At 32.0% G+C, this 13,441-nt stretch overlaps 1 protein-coding gene across 1 annotated transcript in view; it reads right to left on the bottom strand.

Moving 5' to 3' along the window:
* The window catches only part of LOC138321847 (homeobox protein Hox-A1-like), a 30,921-nt gene extending 20,493 nt beyond the window's left edge, over nt 1-10,428 (bottom strand). The window contains exon 1 of the mRNA XM_069265843.1: nt 9,822-10,428. Coding sequence (XP_069121944.1) covers nt 9,822-10,389 — 568 coding nt within the window. The 5' untranslated portion in view covers nt 10,390-10,428. The remainder of the gene's footprint in view (nt 1-9,821) is intronic.
* Nucleotides 10,429-13,441: the final 3,013 nt, after the last annotated feature.

The following is a 13,441-nucleotide window of genomic DNA, read 5'->3' as shown; positions in this document are numbered from 1 at the left end:
GCCAAATACTTTACAAGGGATAGTATCTTAAATTCGAAAAAAATGAACCAACAGATTGGTACGTCACATAGTAGCATCGCCTGCAAATGTAAATAGTACACAATGGCAGAGAAGAGAAGATTAGTAGCGTTAACATTAACTCAGTACAGATAAGCGCTCCATCAGTGAACTGTAATGTTGTAGGATTGAATTAAGTAGCAACATTATCTTTTTGTATTTGGAGTAAGGCAATGAAAGTAACAAAATTACAAGTTGCAAATTACATATGCTTAGAAGTATAATGCAGAGATTGCATTTGAATGTTAGTTGCAGCACGTAAGCCCTGACGAACGATACGGATAACCTCGCTGTGAAAATGTCGACACTATTATTTTCATAATAAAACATATTCCACCTTCAAAGCGTACAGTGGCAACCAGCATTATGTTACGTCTGTACACATTTTTGAAAGAGGAATGTTTGATTTTTAAAAATTTACTTTTTAAACCATTCACAAAACGGTATTCCTTAATTACTTTCATAGCCATTTTCCTATGACTGTTTCAACAAACATTAAACATAAACAATTGCAACAAGTTAAAGGTTTTGAATTTTAAATATAAGACCCTAATTACAGTAATATGCATAAAGGAATTTACCCGAATACACCTTTATGGAAATTTAAAATAAAAAACCAGAGCAGAGTACAATATGATTTTTGAGTTATTATTGTTAATATAAAAAAAAGATACATCCTAAGATATCCTTATGCCGTTCTATCAGTCAATTAAATACGCTGTTACAACCAGTGACGTCATTTCACTCTGTGTAACGATTAACGTAAGCCAATGAAATTTAAAGCTATTTTGAATTATTTAGATATAACCTTCACAAATACATTGCAGAGAATACACATTAAGTCTATATCATTATTTAATTTTTATGTGAACATAAATAATTCATTAACAAGTAGAAGTCAACAAAATCCAGACTAAACTGGCTGTTTTTAAGTTGATTAACTGTAACGCAATTGTAGAAATGGGATTCGTATTGGATAGTTTGGGTAATATATGTTAATAGAATGATTTGAATAGCGAAAAAGTCATTAACAAATTCTGTTACTGCACATGCAATATAACTTAACGTTGCATTCCTGCCTCATATCCAACACCATATGACATTAACTGTAATGCTTTACATAGCTTTTATGTATGTCTAGTAGCTTGTGTTACCTGCCATTAAACGAAAGAATATGTTTAACGGAGATTGAAGTGGTCGCATCTGTTTGCCAACTATTAAATGTGATTAACTTCACGGTAAAGCCAGCAGTCTTTTCTTTATTACATACTACTGAAAGGAAAGTCATAAACCTAGCCTTATCGTGGTAAGTTGTACATATGCCCTGATTAAAATATGTCACTACAGTCTTTTTCGTAAATTTCACAGTTGTTGATCACTGTTAAAACTTTTTCTTAAGTGATAGATTTTGTATATAGGAAACCCCATAAATCATGCTTAATGGAACTCGAGCGCACTCCAGAATAATTCCAAGGATTAGGGCGAAAAGAGGCTTGAAAGGAAGTAGATGTTACGGAGGTGGTTACTATAGTTTAAAGCTCTAGCATCATACGGAGAAGAAAATTAGCCACAGACCCGGTGCCGCTTTGTGTACTACCCTACAATCCATGTTACATAATTCCAATATATATATGTAAATTCAAGAGGTCACGTGTCTCGTGAGATAAGAACACGAGAAATCCGTATATCGCGATGCGTTTGTAATTCCACAAGCGCAAAAATAGCGACGGTTTTTGTTTAATGCTGAAATGCTTTGTACATAATCAAGCATGTAAACTATGTTGTTTGTGCAATTAAGTTGAACCAATCCCAAGCCTTATCTATAATTATGGAAGAAACGAATTCTTAAAAATATGTAATAACCAATGCATATTTTGTAAGATACCATAATAGTTTGCTTACTTATTATTAACGCTATTGAAAATAAATTTAAGACGTATAAATACTTATAACCCATGTAAAATTATACTTTTTTGAAGGTTAACGATAATATCCGAACACATGCGACAAATTAAAATCAATTTGAGGTAAAATGATTTTAAAATAATTGCACCTATATCTATATATATTTATAAGTTATCAATTGTATTATTTTCTCAGTTCTGTCCAGGAATCCATATCTATATATATTAGATTAGACTTCATTATTTATATAAATAATTCCCAAATGTTAAAATACCGAGGAAATCATTATCATAAACGATTGCGAAAAGAAATAATTAGTTTGTTTTTTACTATGATATCAGATGATATCGGCATCATTAACGTGAAGTTTATACACTTCAGGCAAAAGACTGACCAACGAAGAAGTTGATGGATGACCGAGGTCCGGGGCTAGGGATCCAAGCATACTTCAAGTCTTGGAGAAGTCATCGTGACACGAGGAATGAGCAGAGTTAAACACATGGTACCTCTCCACGCTCTGTATTAAGATGTTGTGAACATGATGGAATATGCATATCCAAATATTAGACACTAGTTGTGTGGAATGCTTTGATGGTTCTCATTGAGATATTTCGTATGTGATTGATATGAGAACCAATTTATTAGTCCAGTGTAAACATACGATTTCATAACGAACTACAGAGATCTTTATTCTCCTCCAAAATCCATCACCATTAACAGTAAAGAGCATTACCCTGAGTGTTCATCTATTGTTATTTAATATCGTGTTGATGTCATTGGAAACAATGCCTTAATTTAAGAATGAAAATATATCATAATTGTAACAAACATTTCCGTTGATTAGGACACATTTTGTTTCGTTTTACGTTCATGTTTTTAGGCCCATCTTGTTGAAAAACAAAACACATATATTTTTAACAAAAATATATGCGAACAGAGAGAGTCATGTTTCTTATTATGTACAACGATGGAAAATTGATAAAAAAACAACGTTATTCTAAATCATAGCAATTGCAATGAAATATTATGTTGTTTAAAAATTGTTCATATCCAGTTTTAAATTAAACGCTTCAATACTTTAGAACGAAAATGTAATTGTTTGATTATTGTGTGAGTTTCTTTTTACTGCGCTGGCTATTAGGTTTCAGACAAAACAGAAAAAACCCCATAATTTATGGCTAGATAAAATGTTTCATACAAAATATTACACATGGACAATCTATAAAGTAAGTCATTGACATAATAGCATTACATTGTAGATATACTTTAAAGATGTAACAATGTTCTGAACTGTTAAAGGATGAGAAAATCAATATGTACAAAACTGCTAATCAACTCAAATATATCTGGGTGGCGTTAAATATCAAACTTTTTCCTAAACGTTCCGTTATGTGCATTTGTTCACTAGTAATTTGTAATGGGATATAATCTTATTTATGAATTCCACAAGTTGAAAAAGGAACAAAAGTATAATATTTAAAAAAAATAGAATATAAAAATATTTAAAATGCTCAAATGATTTCAGTACTTTTAACAATAAAATGGAAATTCCGAATAACGTGGAATATGTAGATGTGTATCACATTAATCGCTGCTAATATTGTTTTATATAGATTGCTTTAATGAAAAGTTCAAATTTCATATGGGTTCGTGTAAAATTTCATACGGGTTTGTGAAAAATTTCATATGGGTTTGTAAAATTTCATATGGGTTTGTGAAAAATTTCATATGGGTTTGTGTAGAATTAAAAATGTGGTTTTCTTGAAAGTAATATTAAGAAAAATATAAAATATTTCAGATTTTCGCTTCTTAATTTTCTTATATTTATTAGAAAGCAAAATTAAAAACAATTTAGTTTTTCTTTTATATACACCAGGCTAATTAAAAAAAGGTATGGATAATCAAGAGAAAGAAGATATAGCATAACAATGTGTCATTATTAAGATAACAAATGGATTGTTGAACATGTTTGATACAAATATATTTTAAACAAAACTCATGAAAGAAATAACATCATTTTGGTTTTCCTATTTAAAGTGAAAACTTTACATGGTGAGACATAATTTATTTTAGAATGAATGCAGAATTTAAGATGTTCGGCCAATAAGGAAATGTTTTTACATAAGCTATTAACTTGCAACTAAATCCCTATTCACATAATTATTTTATTATAAATGTACTCTATTTTTACGAATAAAATAGTGTATGAAATAAGTTGATGTATTTTATCATTTTATTGTAAATACTGTGGTATTAATCAAATTTTGAATGTTTTGGGTGAAAACCTGCGGAGAACAGTACTTCTGGCCTTAACTGTAAATTACACAAAATGGTGCAACAGTTTAGCACTGTGACAGGTTAAATCTTAGTACAATGATACAATTGTATAGCAGTGTTCGGTTAGCGATTAACGCACGTCATATATGTTATATATACCCTCTAATATATAGCCAGAGGCAGAGATGTTCAGATAATACAGTCGCGATTATCGACGATTAGGCGAAGATGATGGTTTTATAATACAACGACATATTTACAACAATATCCTCTGGCTAGTTTGTATACGGAAGTTTGTCTTATAATCATAGGGTTCAGACTTTGCACAATATTTCATCGCCTATGGTTAAGTTATAAAAACGTCTTTGGAATAAAATATAAATATTGTTCTAATTTATGTTCAAACGAATTCTATAGATCATAGCGTATTATTGCACACAATATCATAATATTTGAAGAAGAAATCTTGATCAAAGGACTAATTTAATTATACAGTATAAAAAATGTAAATACCATACCTAAAATCATATTCTTTAAAAATATTGAAATTCCATATCTTACATATAAAGCAAAAAATATTGCTCTGAAAAAAACATTCTAATTTAATATTACTACAACTGAAGTGCATAGCGTACTAATACTTGTAATTGAAAATTTAGCAAACATGATACTCTGCAATAGAATTCAATGTTTTTCTAATCAATTTCCATTATTTAGAAACAGCCAGCTGTTCTTTTGTCCTTCTTTATTTTCTCATTAACTACGATAATGAGGAGCCGACGGCTCCTAACAGTAAACCGACACCCATTCGAGCTTCTTCTAGCAACACATCTTTCCATTAACCTACTGTCATTCAAGAAAAAATATCGATAAAAGAGACATACTAAAATGACGATAGCAACGTTTCTTTTTCTACTTTGTTTACATTTCCGGTTAGTTCACTCACAAATTTTTATCCGTCAATTTTTCGCTTTACGCTGATTTTATCATTATTTTATGTGGAATTAGGTTTGTTGCGGTTTCCCCCAGTCTCGCATGGAAATCCCGCTACGGATGCTGGACGCTGTATTTTCACGCGAATCTCAGAAAACAAAAATATGGCCGAGCTCGTCCTTTGACAATTGGAATCCTGAGTGATTAATGATCCATCTATTGCCAGTATTCTCAAGACGGCACTTCTGTAGGCAAAGTCAAAATGTTTCCTTCGGATCGAAGGTCTAACTAACTATGAATGCATTAGTGGCAATAATTTCTTGTCTGGAAGTTTGTGTTGACATATACATGTATATGGTAGGACAGAGAAATCGTTTTATTCTTGAAATTAACATTAAAACATTAAAGTATATAATTGAAACCTCTATTTGTGTTAAGAATATCCAACACGTTTAAATTTAATTTTCGTATCATTTTTTTATGCTCTATATTTTCTTGAACAACGCAATGACGACGCTTTAAAATTCCACCCGACACTAGATAATGTTCTGCTATCATTTAAACATAATTACTCCCTATCATAAATCACTAACATTTAAATGAAACAACGTATATATCATTCATAATATTATAAGCTGAATATATCAAAATATTACAACAGTAGTAAATACATATAAAACTTTCCCAATGTATTGCAATTTCCTTAAGATATGAACCAGTAAAGACATGGCACAACTACACGTGCAAGTGAAATTGACATTTCATGGTGTTTTGTGTGGGGACATTTAGACGTTCTGGAGTGTTATTGCTGGGGCTATTCACCTTGTTTAGGCAGAAAGGAGCTAACAATAGGGATTTAAGGAGGGATTTTGTATCTGGTGTCACTTTCCCTCTCACTTACTGCCGTACAGACGTTGGGAAAAGGGATTTAAGGGTCGTTAACTGAGGACTAAATTGATTTTACGTCTTGTGTTATTTCAAAGTACGACGGGTGCTTCAGGAGAAACGACATGTTGCATGCACCAAGAATAAAGCATGAGTTATCAATCGAAAGGTTATCCGAGCTGAATTCAAGTGCATTTACTATTTAATTTATAGTATTGTTATGAAATAGAGTTATTGATAAGTAGCAGCTTGGATTGGCGAGGGTAATTGAAATATTTTATTTACAAAAACTAATATACACCTAATTAAAACACCATGAAACCTTGATATTTATATATATGGATATAATTTATAATGATATATAATTTAACAAACGTATTTCAGTATTAGATGGTTCATAAAATCATAACCAGAACTCCTGTGTATTAATGTTGATAATTCACTATGAATACAACAGTCGTCCGTCTATGATGTAATACTAATAATACATTTATTTCATATTTACCGAGCAATATGCATGTTTGAGACCGTGGACAGTCGACGTTAAGTCAATAGGCACTGAAGTCCACTAAACCTCAAGTACGTTTATTTTTCTAATTTACAAAAGATCCTCAATTCATAATGATAATGGCAAAGTAAATTTTAAAATCAACCCAACAAGGATGGCAGACTGTTTAACAGGATTAGAAGCACGGGTCTGTAATAGCTGGCGAGAGGACAAACATATCCACCCGCCCGAGTGTCAACATGGACTCCCTGTTCCTATGACGCGAGATTGGGGTGGTATGGACAGGGCACGTGTGTTGGGGATACCAGCTATACTGGTACCAAACATACCCAGGTCGACCTCAACATCTTAGTACAGTTGACAAAAAAGATTGACTGTCTCTCGTCCGTAGTGAATGTCTCCTGGGTGAAGGAGGGAAGCAAACACCATCTCTTGTGTTGTAGATAATGTTATGTCGGATAAGCCTAATGGGTTAGACATAGCGCAGACTTGTGCACTTCACACACATACATTTGCAAATGTTTGAACAAATATTATTATAAGAGTAAAAGTCTGACCGGTCGCCCAGTTACTGTTCGAAATCAGTCTTAATGCATATCCCTAGACACTTATGTAAAGTCTGGAGTGACTGTTGTGATAGCTATATAGCTCCTTTTGGAAATGAAGTCAAGATATTATAATCCTAAAACTAGTTCAATCTTAATATGAAAACCCCAAAAATAAGATATAATTCAGGTCACAGCTGTGATTTGTGTTAAACAAAGATATAAAAATGTTTATTGGAAGAAAACGGAAATATATTATGAAAAACTAACCTTTATTTTCTCGCCCAAGTGTCCATTACCCATAGTTTTATAACTATGGTAATCTAGAAAGTATATCTTAATAAGTTCTTTGTGTCATAAACAGAAATGTTTAAATTATTTCTAAAATTGCCAGATAAATGGCATTATCTGGGAAAGGATAATTAGCATTTAGTTTAGTATTTGAGAAATGTGTATGATATTTATATTATATTTCAAAGGCAACAAATTTTTCTGCACTTTTAACTACAAAATAAATCTCATTTTGAATAACTTATGATTCGTGGCGTTTTATAAGATGTCTACCAGTGCTGTTTTATTCAAAATTTTTGATATTATGTTAACTCAGTTTATAAGACTGAATCCTTATAAATGTCAATATTAGCACACATGCATATGGAGATATCATCAACATTTACAAGCTGCCAACAAGTCAGATACACCAGCGTTAGAATAATATGACAACATTTTTTCTTATTTCGAATTTTCACGAAATGTGAAACAATGCTGTACATTTATGAACGTTTAGGATACAAAAGTATATTTTACTTCATATAGGCTGGCAAAAATATACAATCAACTTCTAACTATAAGTTTGGAGAGTAAGTATTGTATAAAATCAAAACTATGAACGCATTTGTCGAGGCAATATATTATCATATAATGTTACATATATTGGCAATTTATTTAAATACATTTTAGTACATGTTATGGTAAATGTATGTGAAATATATTTAGATTTTACAAGGTGGAAGATATTTTATTTTTGTATAACGCACGGCTGTTTTGGGTGTGTTTTGTAAACCTATTAAAGTCAGGAGTAATGTATCAGAAACAGGACATGGAATTTTTCACTTCATGTTTTCATTCTGTGATAAGTTAAAATCTTTATTTCTATTGAAAAGAATAGTGAAATGAGAAATCGTATATCTTTGAAAAATTCATAAAATGGCACATAACCCGTTTACTTTTAAAATGACTTTACATTCCTATATGTAATAGAAATCTCAACACATATTACAAATTGTATTTTCTCCCTAACAATAATGTCTTGAAAGCTTGTAGATATATACCTAACCCACACCTATACAAAAATTGCGACAAGTGTTTTTTCAGATGAATATGAAACGCTATTTAAAATTGATCTTATTAGAGATTAAATTGAGATTTTTTAGGCCCACAGGCAGAACCTGTCTCGATCCTTAGACAGACATGTATAGATACCTGAGAAGTTTTCGTTTCTAGAGCTTTTGAAATACGCCGACCATATTGTGGCCTTCTGTCAACAAAGCGCAAATCGGTGTCCGGCATCTTAAAGCCGTCAAATTATACCGATCGTACCACGTGCTGAAGTGTCCCATTCAATGTAATAGAAATTCCCAACAGCAGTTAATTTAAAGACGTTTCAATCAATTTTTAGCAATTATTACAAGCATCTACCGTTAGATTGCCTATTTCACCACTCCGATTCACACGTATTTGATGAATAAAATGTCCGGGGATTAAAGCTAATTAGATTGCCGGTTTTGTATTGTTATTCGCGATCAAACATGGTCTTACCGGTGCGTTGTGGAAATAGTCATGGACATTGCAATGTTGTGCTTCTATATCGACACAATTATGAAAAGAACTTATCAGAGATCAGCTATACTAACTGTGAAATAAATTATCGAGTTATGCATTCAATGTTTTATTAAGAAAAAATTCAATGTTGATACACAATTTACTTCTGATTATCCTACTATATGACACTGCTTAATCACGCGCGACAATAGTTATTTAGTAAACAATCCTACAAAGGTGATGGTATCTTTATTGACATGTGCCAATATAGAAATATGATCACTGTACAATCTGAATCGATTTTAATGTTAAATATACTTGTTACAGATTATCAGGTAATTAATTTTTATCTAACATATGTTGTTGTATTATTTACAATACTTATGAATATGACTTAAATTTTGGTTACTGGTCAAGAAACATAATTTTAATCATAATTTTTTATATTATATGCAACACTGTCAATAATTCTAATAATATAATAATTTATTATAGACATTAGTTCATGTAGTGAGTTAGTTTGAGAGATTCTAGCAAATTTCATCCTATGAATAAGTTTATATTATTGCAAAATAAAACTACGATTATTTTCTTTAACTTCTATTTCGTGGGGAAAAGGTATCAAATCAGTATGGGAACAGAACACAAGGTGTTTTGTTAGAACGAAAAAATAACTACATGACCTGTCTATACGCAGGCATGGCATATGATGGCTGAATGAAGTATATATAGCCGTTTGTGTACATAAAATACCTTTCCTAAAACACGTGTGTATTGTTATTGTTAGGCGAACACAGAGAATAAGTTCACAAGGGGACGATACTGTCAAACGATATATAAGTTAGGAAGTTAGATGTAACAATATAGGTAACATAAATAGAAATATTTACCTGTTTTTCCTGGGTTCCTTTTAATCTGCATCCACCTAAAAGGTTTATTGGTAAGGCTTTGAGCGGCCGTCGGCTCCGACTTTATGTGTCCGGAGTTAGGTTGTGACATTGTTGCCCCGTACATGTTCGACAAAGAACATGACCCTAAAGTGTCAACACACGAACCAACGTAACTTGTCCGCCCGGGGGAGAGGCTAAGGCCCCCACCCCCTCCTAAATGAGTATCACCGTTCAATGTCAATCCATGGTGTCCAGCCATGTACGGATCCACATTCCCCGGATGGGGCTGAGGTTCGGGAAGTTCGTACCCATGTCTCGGTCCCCTAGGAATCACGGGGGTGTTCACCGGGTATGACAACCCTTGGCTAGTCCCGAGAGATAGGTCAACCCCAGAGATCCCCGGCGGAACAAGATTTTCCGCTCCGTAGTAGTGTTGTCCCGTATCGATAGATCTGTTATTGATAGAATTATACCCATATAGAGTACCAGGTATTTCAGAATTTGTATATCCATTCCCGTACGAATGTGAATCGAGGTTGCATATAGTATAGTCGTTATCGGAATTCATAATTCAACAACTGTGTTGCTTTGTCAATGGGGCACACAAATTAGCTGTCGATCGGCAGATAAATCTAAAATAAATGAACCTAAATTACGACTGGAGAATGACAAGATTAGAAAGGCCATGAATAATCACGTGACTGCATTCATCCAATCAGGACCAATTTATGTGAGATCAAGAGAAGTCGCTGCGTTGATGGATGGGACAGCGATGCTTCAGGGTTTACTCAAGCGAGACCGAGGCTCTATGGCTGGAGGCTTGAAGCGGTGGTGTGTGTGCACACTACCTGTATACTGTGACGTAACTTGTGTTGTTTAGATTATTGTACCCACACGTGTCCGGATTCCTTTGGCAATACCTGGAAATTACTGACAACCGTAACGAATACAAAAGATTACTTCAAAGGTATTTATATTCCTGTGTTATGATTTACATTAGCTGAAGTCAGTCATGAAGGTAAATATTCACTATCGAGTTGACAGAGAGAAAAAAAGGATAAGCCCCATAATATCTTGTTTTACACTACTCGTATATTTAAAGTGTTCACAGTAGGTAATGAAGCCGAGTTAGACCAGCCTACATACTACAGAAACGTGAATATGTTTTCCATATTTTCAAAACAGCAGGGAAGAATGTCTGCAAAAAATAATAATGCAAAACATTAGCTGGCGTAAATCAGTGTTTCAGCATGACAGGCAGTTAGATGCTGTGTTGTGGTAACACTAGTAATAGAGTCGAAGCGGGAGCGGAGCGGCCTGATCCGGACCCAGACTCTCAAGTCTTTACGACCAAATTTATTACCTTTTCATAAAGTCGATGAACACATTATGAAAACCTTGAGAAACATTGCTATACATTTATCTTTAATTTTTTTTTATTATCTGACAAGAGGAATCAAATGGAATGTCAATTTCCCCTAAAACTCACAAAACTTGTTATCAGCTACATGAAAAGACATGTTATATTATAATATCGCGACTTAAAAACAAGACATTATTCATTTTATATCCCCTCAAAGTTTTTTTTTTATATTTATTACTTGTATTCTATAAACCTCGACCTCTTGAGATGTGTATGGATTGAAGACTTTCATAGTTGATAAAAATCAAAGTCATATGTTCAAACAAATCACAATAAACATATTTATGAAAATTTCCACGATATCCACTCAACTAAATTTTTCTAATTAAAATTGCTTGCGAAAATTGTATTAATACTAAAATATATCAATGGTCTACTTTAAGGAATACAAATTTTCTTAATATGCCAATCACTTGCGTTTTTACATTAAAATATATAAACATTTCATATCCTTTTTTATGCATATAAACATATTTGTAAACAGTAAGTACATACACATGTTAGATTAGATAAACATACGGAATTGTGATAAGGTTTTCATTGATAAGATTAAATAAAACAATATCTCACAAAAAAAACCCAAGCATATTATTATTATTAATTTATTAAATATCAAATACAAAATAACCATTATATCTTCACAAATGTCAAAACTATCAGTATGTGCTAATTTGTTTCAATACATTATAAAAAATATTTTCAAAATTGGTACGATTTGGTGTGTTATGATAAGGCTATTACGGAGTACTTCTGTGTATATTAGACTAGCAAATTTACTTATTATAAAAACCTTAATAGAATTTGAAATGTTTTATAAGAGCTTGTACAACATAATGTTATGGTGCTTTACTGAAATAAACATTGATGTTGGGTTTTGCTTTGTTTTGTTATGTTTATTTTTAAATCAATATCAATTTCATTTAAGGGCGTTTTTATCAATTCTATTCCTTAAGAATCACTGTATTCAGTGCATTAATAATTCTTATTTAAATAAAAAAGGTGTGTCCATTCATGATTTTTTCTGAATGCGTTTGACAACTGTTGTGATGAATATATTAACGATCAGATGTTCTTACTGATAATCATTCATTCATGTAACAATTTATTGCGAAATATTTGAATTTGCGTCGAGCACTCTCGCGATATTAATGAAGTAGTTTAATGTTTGTATCCCTTAAAAACAGCGTTTAGTCTCGGTCTCTCACAAATGACTCAATATGGTAAAAAACATTAAAAAAAACAAATAATACTATTTTGAACGAATAAATGTAAAAAGCAAGCCTAAATACAATCTTTCGTTAATTTCTATTAAAATCAAGACTAAGGTATTATACAAACACTTGTTATAACATATATATTAAAGAATAAGATATTACAAATATAATAGTCTTATTTTCAAAATGAGCGCAAATCAAACCAACATATCAGATATATTACTATTGGCATACAATCACGCGCCCTCCTGTTATTTTCAGGAATATGTGACCGTATTTAAGATGACAGATTTTATTTACATCCTACTCAAATCAATAAATGTGTCTAATTTTAACTCTAGTCATTATCAATGGCAATGTAATTCCCCTTGAGCTAATTCCATATGCTTCATCTGTGCAGGCTTGCATTCTAATAAGTATATCGCTTGCAGCACACCATAAAATTCATATCTATAACAGAATATTTCATAGAGTCACGAGGCGACATACTGTAGTTAGTATTCTATCAATGAACAATTGATTATGCTCTAAAACTTCAATCGCATCATCAATTCATATTGATTTGATTAAGTATAGCTTATATGACTAATTTCTGTGAAGTTTTCCTGTCGCCTGAAATGAGTGCTGCAGACAGTATTTCTGGTGTACACATAGATAATTAATTTGGATTGAAAATCATGTTATGTAATACAATTATGACAATTTTTAAATTCCATGCATCAATTAAAACAATGAACTTGTATCTTATTATCTTAATTAGTGTTCTAGAAAATCGTAAACGTCAAAAATCGTACAATTTAGAGCGCATAACTTAACATGTTAAATTACAAATATTCCTAACGGATTAGAAAGGTTCCGATCTACTTACATTTTCATATCATTAACTTTGACATTTTTTTATGTCGATGGCCGAACTTGAGAGTAATCTTTTGTCTGAATAGTATTATTATTTATTGACTGGGATACTGCAGTGTAATAAGTTG

The sequence above is a fragment of the Argopecten irradians genome, chromosome 4 (genome assembly GCF_041381155.1).
Source record: "Argopecten irradians isolate NY chromosome 4, Ai_NY, whole genome shotgun sequence".
Lineage (NCBI taxonomy): Eukaryota > Metazoa > Mollusca > Bivalvia > Pectinida > Pectinidae > Argopecten > Argopecten irradians.
Note: the sequence above shows the minus strand (reverse complement) of the source record. Positions and strands in the feature narration are given on the sequence as shown.